The sequence below is a fragment of the Haliaeetus albicilla genome, chromosome 3 (genome assembly GCF_947461875.1).
Source record: "Haliaeetus albicilla chromosome 3, bHalAlb1.1, whole genome shotgun sequence".
Taxonomy (NCBI): domain Eukaryota; kingdom Metazoa; phylum Chordata; class Aves; order Accipitriformes; family Accipitridae; genus Haliaeetus; species Haliaeetus albicilla.
Window position 1 is genome coordinate 71,917,114 of NC_091485.1, and position 22,574 is coordinate 71,939,687.

Below are 22,574 nucleotides of genomic sequence, written 5' to 3' on the forward strand. Positions count from 1 at the left end.
AAGTGATCTTCTTTTCCTCATCTCAATGCACAAAGTGGAAATGGAAATATAAGGAGAAAAGCTCCCCCCAAACTTTCATTTTGCGGCAAATTAACACAAATTAACTCCACACTTCCTTCTCCACTAAGTGATCAGTAATCAAGTAACTACTTTTCAACATTTTTTCCCCACCCTCCCATGCTAAGTCTGCACCTACATCTTAAAATGTGCAGCCTGGATAAAACAAACACTAGCCAAACAAGTCAGCCGAGTCTCCTGAAGTCAGGATTGCAGAGAGAATGTAGCTTATACAACCCGAGTGAATTTCACCTAGGACATTTTGACTTTTGCTTTTGAGATGTTTTTAGTGGCCCCCGTCTGAGCTATCTCTCACTGTCCATTTGACTCTCCTCTAACATACAGTGTAGTACTATTAGAATAAATCCCTGTTTAGGTTTCTGTCAGGAGTTGGATAGGTGTAGCTGCAGGAGGCCTAAGAAAAAAGATTGCCTCAGAAATTTACTGATGTCCTGCTGATAGATTTCCATTGACTCCAAAACCAAACAAAAAGTCTTGGTCACACCAAGACCTCATGTGCTCTTTGTTCATCTCAACTTTATTGGACTTTTTGGATCTTTCTTGCTCTGAAAACTTGGCTGATGCTTGCACTCTGCTTTCTGTTCCTTACTGGACCAGAAACACTCAAAAGGCCTTTCAGAGCTTCTGTTCCTATTTCCAGCAGGAATTAGCAAGAAAAGAAGTATGAGGAAGAAAAATGCACTATATGTTGTGTACCTCTAACAGCTCGTAATTTGGGTTTGCTTCTGGGCTTAGGTGGAGGCTCCACACATCCTTTGTTTTAACTGAACCAATTTCAGTTTCTACCGCTACAATAAATTTCTGGAGACAGAAGAAGTGTCAGCAGCCTTCCCAGGGTAGAAGCCCGTGTATTCAAGGAACAAAGTTAAAAGTACTTTCTGCTAACGATTTTCCAGCACTGCTCCTTTTATTGACTTTTCTGCTGCAATTGCCTGAAAGCATGTCACCCCCAGGGCCTCAGTGAATATTCAGAAGAAACGATTATGTTTAAAATGATATCTCTCACAAATTGAAAATTAAGGCAACCTGTTGGTACAAACGGCCTGAGAGCATTAGCACATTGATCCCAAATGCAAGCATGGTGCCAGCTCATTTTTTTCCAAGAGTTTAATGTGCCCAGGTTACACAAGATGGAGAAATCAGAGCCAGCATTTACGCTCTCCCAGCCCCACAGTGACAACTAGAAATCCCAGTTTAGAATAACAGTATTTTCCCTACTGCTGCTAATTGCTGAGCTGTTCTGGAAAGAACCCTACTGCTGCTTAAACTCCAAGTCAGTCAGTGCCAGTGGGATCACAAACTCTAGTGTGGGATTCTGCTCCCTGTGATTCGCCCCAGAGAAGTGCATGGACAGAGTCTAGTGCAGAGTCTTTCATTCGTTATTAGTGGGCCGGACTCAGGCTCCTCCAGACTTGCATGAACTGCTAGATAGAGACTTTGACTGGGATTTTAAAAACTTCCAGTCTTCACAATTTGAAGAGACAGGGAAAATTTTACAGCAAGCACGAATGGCAGTCAGAGTGAGGACACTCTCTGGAGACCTTTTTGGTTCCATGTTTCTGGTTCTTATCTTTCCATTCCTCTACTCTGTTGATGACTGCATTGTCATTTCCTGTAATTCTCCACCAAATCCATATGGCAATCACTGACAACCTAAGGGCAATTGCAAAGGGAATCTAATAATAAGTAATAATAAAAAAATCTTAGTCTGCTGTTACAGGTCCTCACTTCTAAAAGCTTTCCTGAATCTCTTCTCTGTTGTTTTGCCTTCCATCTAAGACTGCTGCAGGCTGAAAGGAGAAAGAACTGCAAACACCCAGGCAGTGTCTCCAGGGACGTTTCTGCACATTGTCGGGATCAGCCAAGACATTTGGCTGTTTCATAGTGTTCCCATCTGTTTCAAGTCATGACTGGGATCCAGTTATCTCTGGGTTGTCCTCTTCACACTTCCAGTCAGTCACCATGTCTGGCTCTAGAGGTCTATGAATCAATCAAGAATTTGCCCTTTTTTCCTCATCCCAGGAAGCATTATTCTGCTGTGCTGTGAGGCCTGTAAAACTCTGGGGGATAGAAGGTGCTATTTATGAAATATGCACTTTTCCTAAATTAGATAATTGTGCCACTAGCCTGCAACTTTTGCTTATGACTCTGATTTGGAAAGGATCTCACTATTCTACTTGCTCTGTGTTTGTTGTGTCTGCCCACTGTCTCTTTATTTCACATTGAGGCTAAAAAATCTTTGGAGTGGAGACCATCTTCATGTCCTGCTTTTCCACAGCCTGGGAGAAAGGGATGGAGCTTGCTTTTGCAATACAGAAAAGAAATTACCTCCTGGGTTCCTGAGTTGCAAAACCATTGGAAGTAAAGGCAGAGAAGTGGAATATGCAATCAAAGAGGTTTTCTCTAGGAACCACCTACTGAACACATACATGGATATGAATCCTTAAAGCACTATCTCTTCCTTTATGAACTTTATTTACGTAAGAATGTATCCCCCTCATTATTTAGTTGCTAGATTTTTTTCCTTTATACTCAATGTTTGAGAATGTTTTTATGGGTCAATTAGATCTCAGGTCTACTGATTGTGTCATTCCTAGTTCAAACACATTACTGGGTCAGTTTTTTTCTGATGTCAGTCTGAAGACAAAGCTACTGAATTGACTTCAGGGAGTGATACTATATGTACAGTATGTAAATGGGAGCAAAGCTTGCTTCCCCTCCACAATACCCATCTTCATGTGGCCAGAGTTCTCTGGCAAAAATCCCTCTTTTGCTCTAATCTTGCTTTTTCAATGGGATTCTTCTGAAATTACATTTGCCCTCTAACTGTTATTTTATGTGTTATTTATGTGTGCACAGGGCTGCTTTTTCATTACTCACTTTATTAGATAACATTAGATAGCAAGCATTAGATAACATTGAGTCACACCTATTTTACTAGTAAAAGGCAACATTTTGGGACCATCCTGCTCTAATAGTTTGGATAAGTATGAGAGCTCCCCTGATGCTCCCACAGTGAAACAATTCTCTATTGTGGAAAACATTTGACTATCATCATATTTCAGACTGAATAGTTTTAAAACCATAGAAAAGCAGAAGAATGCACGGATTCAGAATGGGGAGGGGAGCATGATATTCCCTAGACTGCTCTTCCAGCTAATACTGGCCAGGCATTTCTAAACCAAAGCCACCATTATTCTTCAGTGTACAGAAATCTAAGGGTGAAGCCCAGATTTTTCAAATATTTGTATCATGTCACAGAGCCCACTGTGTTCCTTGAAACCTTGATACCGTAGTTTATTGCCTTTATAGTTTAGACACACTTTAACATGACAGAAGTACAGTCAGTCACCAAATGAATGTGTTCTTCCCTGTCCTTGCCTCCTTCATGCTGACACAAGCGCTGTTGAAGCCATTCAGTAAATCAGGACTGGGACAGATCCCAGTTGAAAACTCATCTTTTGGGGGAGTTTGCTATGTTAAATTCCCTGTTCCAGGTCACTGTGCCGCTGTTTGAGAAACAGTGCCAACACAAGAGGGTGGTGGGAAGGTGTAACCAGCACAAAGAGCCAGGACAGCACGCATTTATATTGGACAGCAGCCTGAGTTAAAATGCTGTACCCAACTCCTGGATGAATTTCTCAAGATTCAGCCTCCACTAAATTTTTTTTTTTCCTTCTTCTTCTCAAAGAACCTTGGATAAACTACACGTCAAACTTCTTCCCTGTCACATGGAAGCTAAGTTTCCCAGAATTCAGATTAGCCTTCTAGCACTTTTCTAATAAGTGAAGATTCTTTTTGAAGCATGGCACACAGAGCATGAAATTCCATGTAAAGCTGGACACTGGATCCTGGAGACACCATTTCAGCAATGACCTTGCTAATGCTGGAGGTGGAAAAGTTTTTTAGTCTTTTCCCCTAATCAGAAGTCTCTTGCCCATGCATCCAACAACAATTTGCCACTGCAGCCACAGGACAAAGCTGGGACCTCTAAGTCCTTTTCAATCTCACCGTTTTACATTTTTAAAGCAATGTTTCATCATTTGTTCCTAGGCACATGATTTAATGCATTTAGTTGCATTAAAGTGACCTTCCCATAATTCCAGACAATTGCAGGTTGTTCATCCTAGCTGAGTTGTCACTGTATTTCCAAGGCAGGCATCTCAACCAAGTGGGCTCAAACACCCATTTGAGGAACCTTCTTACATCATGGCTTAACGAAGGGCAACAGCTTCTCACGTGAGCCAGGCCAAACTCAAGAACTCAGCTGTTCTTTCATGCCATCCCTCTTCTACTGTAAGGTGCAAATCTTAGTAGCATTTTCTTTGAAGATCACATTAATGCTGTCTGCAATACTGTCTGGCTGGGAACTTGTGAGATGCCACCGAAACACATTGGGATTGCAGTTTCATAATCACAATTAAGTAGGTGCAGTGAGTCAGAGATGCAGTTGAGTTTATGAGTTAAATTACTGTTTCTCCTTACTGCCCAGACATCACAAGGAGGACGTATCTCTTGCATTTTTTATTCCTGTCTTAGCATCTAATTTTAATTCTTTGCTTTGTGTTGAACTATTACAACAGCCCTTATTCAACTTGAATTATCTGGCCTGCATAGTTTTGAGCCCTCATTCCCCAGTTACTCTCACCATAGAAAATTGACAGAAAAAGCTGGTGTCAAGTCACAGGGTGACTGATTTGTATAAGTTCTGCTACCTGGCCATAGTTTCAATCCTGGTAAATGTCTGTTTTCTCTTCAGCAAGAAATACTCAAGAATGAATTCCAGAAGAATCTCTGGATGCTGGCTTTTCTCTTACTAAGAGAACAATCAAAGAACATGTCATCAAAAAAGTTTCATATTTTCTGGTATTATTGGAATGCAGAAAAAAACTCAAATAGTTTTCAAGACCTTGTCTGCTCTGTCTTTGTCTTCATCATGTACATAGAGGAAAGAATAAAAGGCAAAAGTAGGTTTACCTCTTTTCTATAATGAAGGTGCTTTGTTCTTCTATTCTCTCCTCTTCTCTCATCAACTCCAGCATATTTAAAGGCTGATTTCTGCTATTTCTAGCCACCTTCTGTTTTTCCAAAGGCATCCATGTATTTTTGCCAACTCTTGTAATTTTATTGTAAGTCTTGCCATTGTTTAAGTCCCAGCTTCTAAGATCATTCAATAAGCAGCAAAGACCACCTTTACTAAAAAACAAATCAAGCAAGCAAACAAGTGAACTACCAGAAGACAGTGAACATCCTAATTTTTGCAGTGAAAGCCATTTATAAGGCAAATCTCATTACATGTTAACCTTATTAACAATATTTGCACTGTGCTAGCTTCTCTGGCACCTTGTTATAACAGCTGTTTAAAAAGACACAGAATAGTTTTTGCTCCCTAAAAAGATTTCTGCGACTAATTTGAGACTGTGCATGCTTGGTTTATTTTGCATTATACATAAAAATAATACTCAGTTTTCAAAAGATGATGATGATCTTAAGAGGTGACCAAAGGTAAACAGGTAAAAAGTGCAAGACAGAGCTGCTTGAGACAAGAAAATGAAAATACAAGTATTAGCTGTTCCTCCCTTTATCAAGAAATTGGGAAAGAAGAAACAGAAGTAGGTCTGAAGAAATCAAGGAGAAGCAGTCATCTATTAGATACTGCCTTCTGAAGGATTCAGTGAATATCTTGACACTAGCTGTAAGACAATTGTAAGACAATGAAGAAGAATCAGTGCAAAGTGAAAAGTTACTTTTATTGTACATTTTTGCACTACATGGCTTGATTAGCAGCCCTGCAAGTGGACAACTGAAAAGATAGAACATACAACATAAGAAAATAGAGGTTGAAGGACATTACAGATCATCTGGCCCTTGTTGTGTCTGAATGAAGGATTAACTCTTCCAAAATCATCCTTGGCAGGTGTTTGTCTAATGTATTATTTAAAATTTCAGTGACAGAGATTCCCATCTCTGTAAACAGCATTCTTCAGTGTTTATTGTCCTTAAAAGTATTTCTCTTTTTCTGACTTAAATGTCTCTTGCTAAATCTTAAACTAATTACTTTTTCTTCTGCCAACAATAGATATGAAGAACATTTCAGTCTTGTCTTTCTGAAACAAACTTGCCACAGCTGACAGTGGGAGGGCTGTATTCTCAGGACAAAATGACATTATTTCTTTTCATCTTGCCCCAGACACAGTATTTTCTAGGTTCCTGTTTTTCTCTTGCTTGGTTCCTCCACCCAGTCCACATGCAGATTTTTCCTGCATGGTCCATGTGTGTCTTGAAAAGTTGTACTCCATGATGGACTCAGGACTGTTGCTGGGGCCTTTCTGGCATTCAGCAGAATAGGTCGATATTTGCCGTATGACCTACTTGTTTGAGCATCTCAGAAATGACAGAGATTTTCAACAATACTAACTTATTTTCACTTTGTGGTTTACTAATGTCTCCAGACACTCTTCTGAAGAATTCTAGCTAAGCAGTCAGTCTAAAACATTTTACTGAGTAGCTGTTGTGTCTAAATCTGCTATGCATTACATGGTGCATGATATTCAGTCTTCATCTACCTGGATGATGTCTCCCAAGGCCATCCTTCGAGTAGACTGCCTCCTCACAAAAGAGGCTTCATCCATTTCCCCTTGCTTTGCTCCTCGTTCCTTCTGCTTTTTGGACACATTTTCAATAAGCTTGCTTGCATCACTGAGGGTTTTTTGTGTTCGTTGACCTGCAGATTTCTGCTTTCCTTCTCCCACACTTGGATCCATGACCTTTAAGGGTTTGGCTTTCCCATGGTCTTCCTGCTGCTCTTTCATGTGCCTTACTCTGAATCGGCACCGAGAAACATTCTGGCTAGGATCAGGGATGCTGTCAGGGCTGTTAGACTCTTCGTGCATGTCAGATACCCGGAGAGTGGGGATTAATGGCTTACAGAGTGTCTTGGGAGCATCTTCGACACCTGGTTGTTTAGTCAACTTTGAGGTTGTCTCTGGAGGTAAAATAATTTGAATTTCTCCCAGGGGTTTGCTGCATTTAGGGGGTAGAAGATCATCTTTATTCTCCAGAGCAGCCATCTCACTCAGCTTTATCTTTTGAAGGTTTTCCAGCTCCCCCTGAGCCAGATTCTTTACCCTTTTCACATGGGGTTCATTGCTGATGGAGTTGATAACTGTCAGCTTCTGAGCAGCCATTTGGGTTTCTCTCTGGATACTCATAATCTTTTTGAGCTGGGCTTCTTTTACTTCCACAGGGATCTCCAGAGGGGCCAACTTCACCGGCCTCTTCAGGGTGACATTCTCTGTGCTACACAACTCGTTTGCACGATGCAGGCTGGGAGACAAAGCACCCTCTTTTTTCACCTTTTCTGGCCACAATTTTTTCTCTCCCTGGGATAGCCTCTTCTCTGAAATTTTTGGAGAAGGAGGTTGGAAACTAAGGTTTCTATGTTCACTTCTTGGGTTCCCTCCTGCCAAGACGAGAATGGGATTTTTCTTAGGCTGCAGGTTCACAATGGTGACTTCACTGACAGTGCAGTTGTACTTGGGCTTTTCTTCAGCCATTGGGGCAGCCTTAAAGAAAGCAAACGGATGTGAGGATCACTATCATACATTGTATTAATCACCATTGTTAGGTTTTTATATGATGTTTGGGGGTTTGACAAGAGTGCAAGCTTGGTGTCCCTTGTCTCCTTATCTGGAGAATAAATAAGCCTGACAACTGAGGAATCAGGGCTTGTCTTCTCCCTGACTGTCACCAGTGCATCTCAAACAACATTACCATTCTTTCTCCCACTCTGTCCCAAATATTGAGTGTCCTTTCTGAGCAGTGAGCAGCACCAGCCTCTACACTGCAATCACTAATTTAAAGGAAGCTTAGGACCTCCACAACACATGGAAAATAACACAGAATTTATGTTCTTCCTTGGGGAAGCTCCTAACTGAGGCTTAGGTGTGGGTCCTTCCCTTTTCCTCTGACATGCTGAGTGAAGGGCATTTCTCATGACAGGGATCATCCACCTCACTCCTGTGTGTATACTGACGTGTGCTTTATAGGGCAGGGGATGGATATTGTGATGAATACTGTGGATATTGCGCAGTTTCAAAAGCAATAATTATGAGGTGCTAAGTAAAAGAACTGCTGAATGGCAGATGTGACAAACCTGAAGTTCATTTCTTGCCCTTGTTCAGAGAAATTTTATGTCATGGTTGGGAAAAGTGTCTCATTTTCATCAATAATATAAGCATCTCATTGTAAACAGGGCTTTGCTGTTCAACTTTCTAGGACTGCATAGGCAATGACGGGCTCATGGGTGCCATCAGGAGATGGGCTTTGTCCCTGCTTCTGCCCAAATGAGGAAGTCCTCTTCCCTAAGATCCCTTTTCCATTCCCACTCTCTTTTTCTTGTACACACTGTACATTTTATGGGACAGTCAAGAGCAATATTCTTGACTGTATCTTGAACTTCTAGATCCTATTATCATGAAGATATTTTATTAAATGGTAGTATTAAATTGTTTTTCCTCTGGCAAACAGACAACATGAGCTATTTTACTTCACAGCTCCTCTCATCTCATATAATCAAATCTGCATTCATAATTCCTGTTCACTGATACTGGCGGGAATTTTTTTTAAGTATCTGAGCTTAGTATCATTGTAAAGTATCATTGAAAATGATACTCCCCTTGCCCTTTCTGTGTTTTGCTGTGTTCCAGGAAAACACTTAAGGCTGCCCACAGCTCTGTAAATGTGGAGTGAAATAAAATAACCATAAATAAACCCTTGTCCTAAAATGCAGGTACATAAAGCAATGAGAGAATGAAAGCTCCAATGCAAAGTGAGGTATGGGAATGGAGAGGAAGAAAAGGTAAACAATATAGTACCTACAAATTATCATTTTTTAAAAGATCTTGGTTGAAAAGCCTTTTAGCTGTTTTTGAAAAGTGAGTACCCGACTAATACCAAGCCATCTATCCAAGCCTATAGAACAACCTGCCTTGACAATGCCTCTTTCTACCTATGGCCATCCTTTGGATTCACGCTAGTTTCAGACAAGAGTGATTAAGTGATTGGATCATTCTCTGCTGCATTGATCTGAGGAAAATTCAACCAAGTTAAGAAGGCTTGGAGAAATTTACACACCACCTAAATCCGATTGGAGTCCTAATGTTAATACACTTAAAGCCCATCCAAGGCTAATGTGCAAGATAAGCTGCATCCTCTGCTACCCTGCACACATTACTCAGTACCATCTCAGAATGTCCATCTGCTATGTATATACTCCTACTTAAAATTTAATTAAGTAATTGGCCCAGTCTTGTGTAGGTAATTGCTCTGTGCCCAAAATTCCCTCTGCAGTCAATGAGAGACCCATACAAAGAATGACTGCTTCAGGTTCTCAGGATCAATGTATTATGACAGTGGTATTCTCAAAGGGACCACCAGTCTTTATTTAGAAACCACAACCTTCATGTAATTTAAATACTTTCCTTCTTAGTCACAGCTTGCTGATCCTTCTGATATAAACTGCACAGTAATGGAAGGGCAGAGACAGAAGGGTCACGGTACATTATTACTATTTTACTAGATTTATTGCATGCACTGTAGCCCAGTGGCAAATTAGCATGGAGTGGCCTCAGATCTAGGAAACTTGGTGTCCCCCATAAACAGGAATCCGATGACTCTCTACTTAAGCTATCTTAGTGCCCAGACTGGATGGTCCTCCGAGAGGTGCTTCTGCTATTTTTACTTCATTTTGATAACAGGAGTCTGCTCACTGCAGGGCAATAAACACTTAGTTTATAGGCCAAAAATAAGACTTGCAATAGAGTCTTAGAGAAATCTGATGCCATTTTGAAACCTTGTTCACCAGCTTGACGACTAGGTCAAGAGAAGGGATTGATCTGAGGTTCCTTTCCAGTCTTGGTCCTGAGCCTCTCTTGTTCTACAATGGATGAAACCAGACAGATTTAAACCAGCCTTGGGAGCCCTGAGGTTTTCTGTGGGTATGTACCTGGCAGAAATGGGGAACCAAAATGGGCCAAGCACGTAGGATGTGCTTAGATATCCTGACAACCCACTGGACTTTAACCAGAAAGTCAATCTGTCAGCAGGACAAAGCAGCAGGTTGTTGTGCTATCACAAAGCTCTGCAGGGCTTGAGATCCAAACCACTATTTTACGCAAGTCACTTCCTTGTATGTCTCCAAAGTGCTCCCCCTTTTCAGTCCTATCATGAGCATAACCACCAGGAGACAATACTGGGATTATAATCTACATGATGTTGAAGGGAATCCTTTAAAAATCTCTGCTTCCTTTAAAAATCCCTGTTTTCTTAGTCACACGTGAAGTTTCCTCTCCTTGCTCAATGAAACCAAATCTATAGTACATTACATAAGAAAGAAACAAAACAAAACAAAAAAACCCCAACTCTAAATCCCAAGCTCTTCCTACATAAGGAAAAGCTTTAATCTCATTGCTACAGGATAATCTGTAGTGATAAGCAGATGTTACACAACTCAGATGCTTTTCCTTCCCATCATCACGTGTATCAACCAATTGCTGCAGTTCAAAGGGGATGACAGAAATACCTAAGAAAGGAAGTTCACAGATCAAATCCTCCAGCTTATCTGGTTGAAAGCTTGTCCCCAGAGTGGAGTTTTTTGAGTTCAATTCCAAAATAAACACCAAGCCTTGAGTGTGCCTTAATTCTCCATGTGATGCCTGAAGCTCTGCTACTGAAAAGCGCTCTGGAACATGGAGATCCATTACACATGCTGTCACTCAACGGGGGAGAGAAGCAATTCAGTTTAAGCATCTAGGAATGAATGGCTTTGCTTCCACTGCACATTCTGCATATACAGTAAATAGCTCAGGTCATTGTGAATGGACAGTGCAACAAACAGAGCCAGCCCCCGAATAACTCCCAGAAAAGCCTTAATATCTAGCCTTGCAGTACTGTCTGCTTTTGTCAGCTGGCATAAAGATCACACCTGCAATGTCAGAGACTTACAGCAATTCGCCATACCAGAAAAATTTAACAAAACAATATTGTCTGTGAGCCAGTGGGTCCTAGGAGGTCAGATGGTCCGTTGGTTTGGTGAAGCTAAAACATAAAAGTGTCTGTAATCAGCAGTACTGAAGACAGTGCTAACATCACACTTAGCTGTCTTTGATCTCAAAACAACCAGGTACCAAGGTGGAGTGAGTGGGGGACTTCACACAAGTCCCTGTCGAGTCTCCTCAGTGCAGGATCCAGAGATCATGTGTCCTTCTGCCACAACTCTCATTCCATTGCACTACTTGTATCTTAAAACAACGATAGCGAGAAGAGTTTCAAAATAGAACAAAGGAAAGACAGTTGAGTGGTCTGAACACCAGCCCAGTATCAGGGAACCCACTCCAAATCCCTTTTCTACCACAAGCTGCTCATGTGAGGGCAGGGAAGATGTTTTGTCCCTCTGTGACTGTGTTTTCCACCTGTAAACTTGTACTGATTCCCTCTCCTAACCCATAGGAGCTTTTGGGATGTAAGTGTACTAGAGAGTATAAGTTACTTAGGAACAGGTGAAATGGAGTTATGTTAGTTCCCCAAATAGGTTCAATTCCAGATAACTTAATTTTCAGAAAACAAGTGCTCTACACAGGCTGGTACCTGTTGAATAATCAAAGCATGAAAATATAATCCCCTGAAAATTATGTCAAGTAATGCTAAACTTGTATGCAACATTTTTCTCAATGGTGCTCTGCCAATTTCTTTGTATTTTGTAGGATTTTACATATTCTTAGTACAAGTTTTGCTTCACAGAGGACTTGGTTTACATTATGAGGTTTATTTTGTAGGTGAGAGAAGCTTTTGGACATGACTTAGTATTTGCAATCATTAACCTAAAGGAATGTTTTGTGAAAACATATTTAAAATTTGTTCATAAAGTTTGGGGGATCTTAAGAGGAATTACACCATTTCATACAATTTGGCACACTTTCATTCCTAATGTTATCATTGCTTTAATAGCTCCTCCCTGAATACAGGAGGAGACCAGTCTGAGTTCTAGGAAACCTACAGCAGACCTGCCCTCGCAGGCACACCCAATTTGCAAATCACAGAGTCTCCAGACTTCCCGCATGACTGCCAAGCCTTACTGAACAACCTAAGTTTTGGGAAGCTTCTTGTAGGGATTTGTGATATTACAGGAAAAAGGGGGAGGTGCAGAACTCGAGTCCTGGACTTCTTATTGGCACTCTGTGATGACAAGTAAGTCATGTAAGCTAACTTTTCCAACTTCCATGTCTAAATAGGGACATAGTTCCTTATTTAGACCAAGACAAAGATTTGTAAAAAATGAGCAACTAATATTAGACTTCTAAATTCAGATTTAAGATATAAATAAATGACCTGTTTTTCAACAGTAGCACTGGCTTTGCACTTTAAATTCAGCCAAATTATTTAAGGATCTAAATCATAATTCAAGATTCTAGCTTCAGCTTCAAAAATCTTTCCCTCAACTGTGAGAATAAGGAGATTGATTTCCCAAAGTCCTGAGCACCTGCAAATCCCAGCCATTTCAACAAGACTATATGAGAAGTAAAGGTCTGCATCTGCTGTTGGACCCATGCTGACTGGGGGGGGGGGGGGGGGGCACATTACAGCAGTAGCCTAAATCTTCTCACTGCTGTGAGTGGAGTGAAGCAGAAATGAAAAATGCAATATCTCCTGCTAACTTCCAGCTCCTGCTTAGGTTACATGCCCACAAAGATAGCAGCATGAGCAGAACTTGCAGAGACAAAGAGATTGAGCTCTTCCCTTGCCAGTTTTTCTTAATTTAGAGCTTGGCACTGTAAAATCCAGAGAGATGGAGCTATCTGCTACAGTGGAAGCTCATGTCTAGGAATTAATTTGGTAGCCTGCACTATCCCACTGATAACAGAGGCCAGCACCTTGGAGGCAGGGAGAGCAACTCTGCAATCATTCAATCTGCCTGTTCTCTGGATGCCACTCATCCATTGCACTCAGAAATACCCGGGGAGACAAGCACCTTTTCTCAGCTCTCCCCTGCAATATTTCATTCAGAACAGAAAAAACGAGCATCCCTGTCTTCTGAAAAGGAGGTGTCAGCAGTGCCATTATCTTTTCTGAAAACATATATAGGCTAGGAAATTCACTTCTTCGAAAAGAGACCCTCAAGCCCTCATATCCCATCTCTCCACAGCACTGTGGGGTCATTAGTCCTGCCAGAATTGTTCCTTTTTGTTTTGTTAGACCAATTAGGCCCAAAGTGAAAAACTGGCATGACTACACAGGCTGGCAGTAAGGGCACATTTGGAGGTGCCCTTTGACAAGGACAATTTAATATAAAGAGGCTTCAGTACTAAAATCTTCCTGAATGCCCAGCTACAAGGCTAAAAGCTCCTTTCTCGCTTTCTTACCTCTTGCTACAACACGTTTTCGTTGCCACAGCTCCAACAGAAGGGGTTGAGATTGTTTCTAGCCCAGGCTTGCCTCATGTTTTATTTACTGGGTTGCTTCCAGCATAGTCTCATCAGACTGGAGGATTCCCTATAGTAGGAAAGGCTTTGGGGAGGCATTTGTGAGCTATCTGAAGGCTGTGCACAATGGACAAGAGTCAGCTCTGCACTCGTCAGCTGTTAGAGTCGGGTCAGAGCTGGATGTCTAGGGCAGCCTCAATAGGAATGGAGAATGACCAGTTCACGCTCTCTGAAAATAGGTTCTTCAGACAGTACCTCAGGTGGTGGGGTGACGTGTCTTCCAGGAGATCCCGTTCCCACTTCAGTGACTTTGAGGCTAAAGGTAAAGGAGGGAAACTCAGACTAGGGAGCCAGCAGTGTACTGGAGCCTGCAAAGGAGACTCTACCTCTTTAATGGCTTGCATGAGCCCTGGATATTTGTTCTACCCTTTGTGATAATTTTCTTACCCACATTCTATATCTATTACTTCATACTGTCACTCCACGAATACATTTTTCAAATATTCCTATTAAGCTGTAGGCAGCATATAGTGTTATACCAGTATTGATGTTAAAGCAGAATTACCTGCTAGTCCTGTTAATCCGCTGATGCTTTGACAGCAGGGGTATTACAAATAGGGCTTCTTTGTAAAAAATGATTAAACATGACCTGAAAGTCCACAGCTTTCCAATTCCCTTAAAACTTACCATTTCCTTGTTGAATGCTGTACCGTTTAAGGCCAGAAGAGTCAATGACAGCCCATCCTCTGATCCACTAATGACATGGATGTTGAAAGATTTTGATGTCACTTCTTTTATCCTCAAGCCTATTATCTGACTCTTCTCCCTTTCGCTCTTCAAACAGAAGCTGCTTTATAGAGCAGTGCAGTGGGCAGGCAGGGGATGTAGGAACTGTTACTACTTTTTCTACGGACTTGCTCCACAGCTGTAGACATGTCACTGAACATCTCTATGCCTTGCAATCAAGGGATGCCCTTTAGATATTTTGCAAGAATTGAGAGTCTGCTAAATCTGCTGCACTGCTCGGGAAAATCACTGTATCTTCATCCAACCTAAATTTACCTCTAGCTTCAGCAGGACACTGGTTTATTCCATTCTGCCCAATGGTCCTAAAGTTGCGCAGTGTTATTCAGCTCCTGTGCTCAGCTCTGGGAAGGGCTACATTTCAATGACGTGGATCCCTGCACCATTTGGAGACCGCTGTAGGACCTTCCAGATGGTAGGCAGAATACATTAATCTATGTCATGAAAATTTAATTCCTATGAAGGTAATAAATTGTTTATGTATAAAATAGGCAGGACTAATACATTAGCATTCAGGACTGAATCGCACCAGGATACAGGCACACACAGCTCACAATGAACTCAGCTTTTTGGCTGTTATAACAAGAATCAATTAACAGAATTATTAAGTGCAGATACTCTGTATTTGGATAGAATATGCCAACACACTAGCTACTGCACTGTTAAAACAACCCACCCCTCTCCATAGTAAATTTAACTCAATCGTAAGAAACCAGCCATGATTTAAGAGAGAAAAAACCATAATAATAGAGAGAGCATGTAACAGCATGGGCTTGCTGCTACATTTGCATTGACGTCAGAGCAAACAAGATTAAATGAAGGCAAGCACAGCTACAGAAATGTGACCTTAAACGCAGCACCAGTGTTGCAGATATTGCCAAAATCTTAGCTGTAACTCCGCCTGGTTTGCTGACGTAGCCCTAGAGATAATGTCTTCAATAAGCAGCCGAAGATCCCTGTGGCAGCTGGCACAGTGAGAGCTTTGCTCATTTTTGAGCAAAGGGCATATTGCTACAGAGAAGAATCAGGATGGGGCAGAAAGGATCCAGCTGGCATGGTCGTCCACAAGGAACCACTGAGGCTGGCAGAATTTGCAGCAGCCTTTTAGCTGCTATAAGCTCCGCTGGGCCTGCTTTGGCCTCTGCCTAGTCCAGGATTAGGGAAAAGGCAAAAAAAGACTTGATCTCATTTTCCCAGTCACTCACTCTCCTTCCCTTTGCCCGGTGTAACCTTGAAACTTTCGAGATCCAGTCTTGGAAAGCCCAAGCAACATAGAGAACCAGGCTGCTGGGAACAATGGTTAATGGCACCTTCAAAAAGCTAGGAACAATTGCAGCTAAAAATCTGTTACCATAGGAGCAAAGCCCATTCAAGTCTACCCATTCAAATAAAGCATGATTACATGGTGACATTGCCAAAACCTGTACCACTGTTCACTGAACAATAAATGGACAAATCATCCCAAGCTAAGAAAAAAATTCTCTGGCAAAAGAATTTCCCTTCAAAAAAACTAAGCAGATAGATCCCAGTCTTCCCAGATGCTGTGACTTAGAGTAAATGAATGTGTTTCCTTTGACTTAAAGGATGGAATTACCTGCTGTGCATCATTTAAGCCTCTCAAAACCAGGCTGAATTGGGGTATAAATGATTTAATGACTTCACTGGGTCTCACTGCTCTCACCATTATTTCACTTTACATTTACTATAAAAGAGATTCCACTTTGGATCTACAGGGTAAAGCACCTTTCTAAAGATTCAAATGGAATCAACCAGAATAGCAATTTCAGATTAATTCCCCTATTTAGAGAAGATAATCCAAACACAAAGATACCTTTTCCTTCATGTCTTTCTATAGAGGAGTTGTTCTGGAATGGTTAAAGCATACTGGGAGGGCTTTGGTAGACAAGTTACACTGTAATACCTTCGCCAATCAATTTGTCCCAGCTGAAGAAAACTGAAGATAGTTTATCTGTGAACTACTGAGGATTAAATTCTTATCACATTTCTTCCTTGCGGCATCTCTGTCTAGCTACAGCCAGCTGGGCAATTTTGTGTTTCCTGCAGCTTAGACTCCATAATATAACCAAGTAGGTTCCTTGGGGGGGGGGGGGGGGAGGCAAAGATGTAATAATAAAACTTAGCCAAATAACTTCATTAGACTCAAGGCTGCAACCAGATGCTCCTGTTAACACTCAGTACCAGGCCAAGCAGTGTGCTATGAGGAGCTAAAAACCCTTTCAAAATTTTGTCCCTGCTCCCATACAGAGTTCATGGACCTTGCTGACTTTCTGGTCTTGTTTCAGGCTCAACATTCAGCCAATATTTTCTGGAAGGACAGGTGCTTTTGAGAGCTTCTTGGATCGAGTTTCAGGATCTTGTATTACTTTCTGATCCCAGCATGAAGAAAGGTGGTTTTTTTGGTTTTGGTTTAGTTTTTTTTATCCATGCAGCTTTATGGATGCAAATACCTCTGAAGAGATATTTGGCTTTGATGGTGGTGGGTTTGAAAAAAAGCAACACATCTCTAATCAAACTGCACCAAGCAATTTTCCCCATCCTTAGGAACCCAGCAAGCTAAGCTGAATTATGCTACCTAGCTTACTGCTAAAAGGTCATTGAAGACTTGATGGATCCTTCACTGCATTTCTTCTGTCCTCTCTTTGACATGTAGGACACAAATACTGTTGTTGCATTAATTGCAACAGGTCCTGTTTTGAAATCTTAGAATAACTATCTCATGCAGACCTTGCTGTTCCTGGCCACATGGATCACTGATAGTGTCCTGGAGACTTTAGTGTACCGTTGAATGTCCGTACAGCAGCAGTTTTCACTTCTTCTGAACCATGAGGTATGAGATCTTGGCACTTGTGACTTGTGCTTTTGAGCATTTTCTAGTCCGTCAGTCACAAGTTGCTTTTTTGATTCAGCATTTAGCAGTTGACTTTACTTAATCTGGAAATGTAAAGAGACCCTTTGCTTCACTCTGACTTTGTGCTCAACTCTTGGACAAGAGACAATCAACTTTAAAACAGACAAAAGCTCATTGCAACTACAGCACTGGCTCCACCCTTTGTCTCCTCACTTACAAGAAACCATGTACAGTTATTGGAATAAGGAGCACCTATTCCACCAAGCCTGGGAGCATCTGAATCTTTATGTATTAGTGTCATTCCATTGATTCTGCCAATGAATAGTACACCCTTACTTGCAGATGCCCCCATTAGTCCAAATGTGCATGTGGGAGGGGGATCCATTCATTTCATTGTGCACTTTCTGAATTCAGTCCTGCCAGCTCCCTAGGAATTCTGATGACCTTACTCAGGTCCCTCTATTTTATTTATTTTTCTCTTACTTATTAATATTGCTTTGCACTCAGGAGTTAAGAAGGAAAAGAAAACAGCTTTTCTCCTGATAGTTAAATACATTTCACTGCAAAGAACAAACAAAGCTTAGAAGAAGAGCAGTTTTCCAGCACAATGCCAGGACTAAGGCAGCCTCGTGCTTCTCCTGGTAAGCTGCTCTCCCTTGAATTCATAAGGACCTCTTCCCCTGCTACAAGAGCAGCTGGGCATGGAGGCAATTCCAGCTTTTCTGTAGAGCATAGTCTAAAGCTAGAGCTAAGATGGCACAGCCTTCTCCACTATGGTCCATACCACCAGTCAAATTCATTACATTATCCATGTGTTTTGAAGACCCTCCTAAGCAAATTATTGTTGTTCCGCCCTCGGGACTATAGCACTGCACTCAGAAATTCAGCTCTCAGTGGGAATTCTTCTGTTCACTTTGGTGGGTGTTAGAACTAACCCAACAAGGAAATCTTCAGTATCATCGGAAGTTGGATGTGTATGCTGCGACACAGAGGTACACCCTGGGGAATCCCTCCAGATCCTAAAAGGCATTGATCCTGCACCTTTTAGAATCAGTGATGACATTGCCTTTGATTTCAACAGAGGCAGAATCAAGATGGGGGCTTTTCCAAATTCACCAGGACAATTTTACAAATTGCGTGTAGTCTTCACCCAATTTTATGTGTGGCTAAAGAACAATGAAGCCTCCCACCCATATCCCTCTTGGGCATTATGTATGTCCCTTAGCTGAGGATCCAGTGTAAACACCTATATATGTGGGTCACTACATACATGCAAGCAGTCCCATCAAGCTTCCTTAGAAGTGGAGAAGGGTGAATATGAAACATATCCTCTTTCTAAATTCCATGCAAGGCCTCAGATTCAGGTGTTAGTAGAGTCTTGCCTCCTCCTGCTCTTCTGGAAAACCACTGAGTTTTCCTCGTTAAATAAAATTGTGCGCTCATTAGGTTTAATAGGATAAGCCTCTTAGCTTTGTTAAAAGTATCTCTATACCAACAGTTTTATGTTCAGCATAAAGAAGTCACCAATAACAGCACTATCTCCCAAAGACCCCAGGCTACCCAGATGCTTGCTCTGAGCACCTTAGCTTGCTCTTAGCTCTTGGACCTTCTGTCCATCTCCTTAGAACTGTGGCTCCCCTTGCTCTGTCTCACCATAATTTCTGCTCCTGGTCCCTGAAATTAACTTGTGCAAGAGGTAATTTCTCCCCACAAGACTTGGAATGATTTTTGGTTTTGTTTTCTCTGATGAGAGGTACAGTGGGCTACCTTAGCCATCAGGTTGGTGTGTCTTGACACACACACACACACACATCTTCTGTGTGCCCATATTACTTATTCCAGTTCAGCAGCCTACTGTCTTATCTTGTCAGAGTGCTTTGAAAGGCAAATCCTATCAGAGCATAATAGGAAGGGAAGTTAAAGCTATTAGTACATGGCACTTTCTTAACAGGTCAGGGGACAGAAGGGGAGCACTCTAATCATGTTCAGATACAGTTTCTTTTCTTTCTCATAGTCTTGAATAACAGCTAAATATCAGCTTCTCCAGATGGCTTTAGATGCTATTAACATATCCAATAAGTAACCCAGAAAGGTAGCTAGAAGGGAAAATACATGTGAAGAGGCATTGCAGGGCATTGGCTGTGGAGGAGCAGTGGCTACTCATTCCCCATCTCTAGGAACATCTTTAGGGGAAGGGGTCCACACTCAATGGATCCATGTGCTGGCTGTCCTTCCTGACAATTTTGCTTCAGGTGGAAAAAAGTAGAGGCATGGAGAAACCTAGAGTGAGTCAGGAAGGCACATGATACCTATAAAAAGGAGGCCTCACTGAAAAAAGATTTTTTTCCTAACATTATCCTCTGATCAAGTAGGAGAAAGGAGAGTCCTACTTCTACTCTCTGTCCCTTCCGTGGCCCTGCACTTTATCCCTGGTTAGGTTCCTCACCTGAGAATCTGTATGTCATAGTAAGAGGGAGAATGTTTTCCATGGCTACTGCTATTGATTACCTTGATAATCTATCTCCTTAAAGGATCTACTTCAGGTCTGAATTATTACTCATTGTCCATCCTGCCCAACCCACCATACTGTCTCCACATCTCATTTGGCAGCTGGATGGTATGTGCTGTTGCTGCTTTGATTACATAGTTGGTACCATGTGTGTCTTATTACCCTCAGTAAAGGCCCTGGTCAGGGTTGGTTTTAACCATCTCCTTCGCAGGAAGGGTTGGAGCAAGGGTGAAGGATTTAAAGGGAGTCAGAGAAGGTCATTAGAATCATTCAAGATGATCTTTAGCCATTTCAGAGCAACGAACAACACCTTGTGTACTGGAGATGTGTATAAACTGTATACTAAACACACAGGGATTTTAGTTCCTCTTGCCATATCAGACCAAAGTTGGACTTAAGCCACACATACCTACTTGTTTTAAATAATGACAAATCAAGCCCTCTTGGTGCCCTGCAGGACATTTGGTCCAGTCCCTCATGGCAGATAACAAAAAAAGCAGGGAATTAGCAGAGAACTTGGCTCTTAATCTCAAAGTGCTCAGACTCAGGAGCAAAAGCAAACTTAAACTCGCTTGGTGTGGTTCTCATACTGAAAGGGGACTAAATAAATACATCCATATCCATGGATATATGGCTAACATCAAATCATCATCTCATAAAAATAAGGTGCTAATTGGAAAATGGGTGGGTGGATGGGGGCAGGGGGAGTGGTTCTTGTCTAATGGTCTCTTACTTCCGTCAGATTGTGAGGAAACATTCCCAAAACATTGTCATCATTGCTATGCTGTGATAGCAGCAACACAGTTGGTCTTACACAGTACGACTGCGGCACAGCCAGTCTGCTCCGAACTCATCTAAGAAGTCATATGGTGCCGCACACCTACAAAGCCACTGAGCACCACACATCACCGATCTGCAGGTTTTGTTTCACAGCATGGTCCTGAAGAGTTTCTTTATGCTCGTGAGCTAGGGAAGGTTTGCGTAGTTCAGGTAGAGAACATGCCCTATGCCCCATGCAACACACAGATTAAATCTCAGCATTTTACCTCAGGCCTCTCAGAGTTTTCTGTGTGCTCTTCCAGTTTTATAGTACCGATGTGCTGGGAAAGCAGCATGACTAGCACCACTGAAACCAGAATAGAAATGCCATCTCTTTCCCCATTTCTCCAACAGGCATCTGAAGTGCTTTCTTCATTTAGAAAACTACCCAGTAGGACCCCAAGCTTACAAATTCCCTGTGTCTAATATGCTTCTTGTGGGATTTTCCTCCTTAGCTGCCTTTTTATATTGTAGAAATTAGACCAGCATTCTCATCTGCTTCCCATTAATTTCTTGGTTCAATTCTTGGATCTTGGAGATCTCCTTAAGGAAATTAGGCAAATCAGGCTTAAAATTCTCCTGAAACCTTTCCCCAGTAATGAAAAGCTGATGGTGGTTGTTATTAGTAGCTTGGCTTTAGAGTTACTTACGTGACTGGATAAGCTAGTCTATTTTAGTAGTAGCAATTTTCTAATCTATCAGAAGACACCGGGGATTTCAATAGAGAAGACAAATACATCATGAAAAGCTATAAACATGCTTTACTTATAGAAAAATCCTAAGAAAAGTAGTAAGAAAGGACACAGAAAAGTTGTATTTCTATCATTTTTAAAAAATACGTAGAGTTTAGTAGAGATCTCCTGGGTTTTGCACCCATCCTAGAGGGCTGAATAGGAAGACTAGACATTGTTGGGGATGCAGTGAAGTTGGGGGGAAATACTTCCCTTTCATTCACAGCTACAGGCCTCATCCTTTAAAGCTTATACACCAAGTGGTGCTTCAGAGAAAGATGCCAAAGACTGAACAACCGTATTGCATAATGGGAGATGGTCCCTGCAGGTGCAGAAATTTGTAGAGCCTAGACATTCAGTTTCCAGCTGTGTGAAATTGTCACCCTGCTAGTAATAACTAGAAGAATTGAGGTTGCAAGCTTATCTGGCATCTTTTGCCAGCATTAGTTTCAATTTTTACACGCTCCAAAGATCACTGGTTCCTGTTCACAACCCCCGTTAAATATCCTCAAATATATCTCTTCTAGCAAATTGTTCTGTTTTAGCCATTCTTTTAAAGAGATGCTTCCATGAGGAGGGATTTTCAGCCAGCTTTTGCTGTACAGTTCATTGTTTCTAATCTCTCCATTGCCATTACTATGGCAATCAAGTGCCTGTACAATGCCCCAACTAGAAAATGTCTTTTTTATTTGATTAGTTCCCAAGTTCAGTCTTATTACTTATATAATAACCTCATTCCATCCATGGTCTGTGTTGATCCCTCTTATCAGCACTGGCTCCTGCTCTGTTCTCAGCTTTCTCAGAGTAACGTTTTTAGGTAAAAAAAAAGGTAAAAATTTCCAGCCATCTCTCTAAGCAAGTCTCCTGTACAATCAATAAGAAGACCATTGCTTCCACACTTACCAGCCGGCCCGGCAATTCTTGCTTTGCTCGTTGTTTTATCATTCCCGAGAAGCGTCTCCTCCTCTTGATGAGATCTATTCACTCTGTGGTATTCAAGCTGCTATGGCAGTGTATGCAGAGACCAGGTGCCTTGCTAGCTCAGGAGGACTGAAAGGCTTAGAAATCTTACAGAGAGATAAGAGGTGGGAGATTAGGGTCAGCATTGCTGCAGTCACTTAGGGACTGAACAGATTCTGCAATTAAGGTGTTGATTCCTAAAATAATGCCCCCACATTTGTGTTTCAGCATCTAAGTAGAAATTGTCTGATTTTCAGCAGAATCAGTGATGCAGTTTCTGGGTATATTGGGCTTCTGAAAGCCCAATCATTTATGTTATATCCAAA

At 41.6% G+C, this 22,574-nt stretch overlaps 1 protein-coding gene across 1 annotated transcript; it reads right to left on the reverse strand.

Moving 5' to 3' along the window:
• Nucleotides 1-5,809: 5,809 nt before the first annotated feature.
• Nucleotides 5,810-22,347, reverse strand: LOC138684836 (uncharacterized). Its single transcript, XM_069780113.1, has 2 exons — nt 22,192-22,347; nt 5,810-7,643 (listed from the first exon to the last, which is right to left on the reverse strand). The coding sequence occupies exons 1-2, from the start codon at nt 22,231-22,233 to the stop codon at nt 6,630-6,632; spliced, it is 1,056 nt and encodes a 351-aa protein (XP_069636214.1). The 5' UTR covers nt 22,234-22,347; the 3' UTR covers nt 5,810-6,629.
• Between the last annotated feature and the right edge of the window lie 227 nt (nt 22,348-22,574).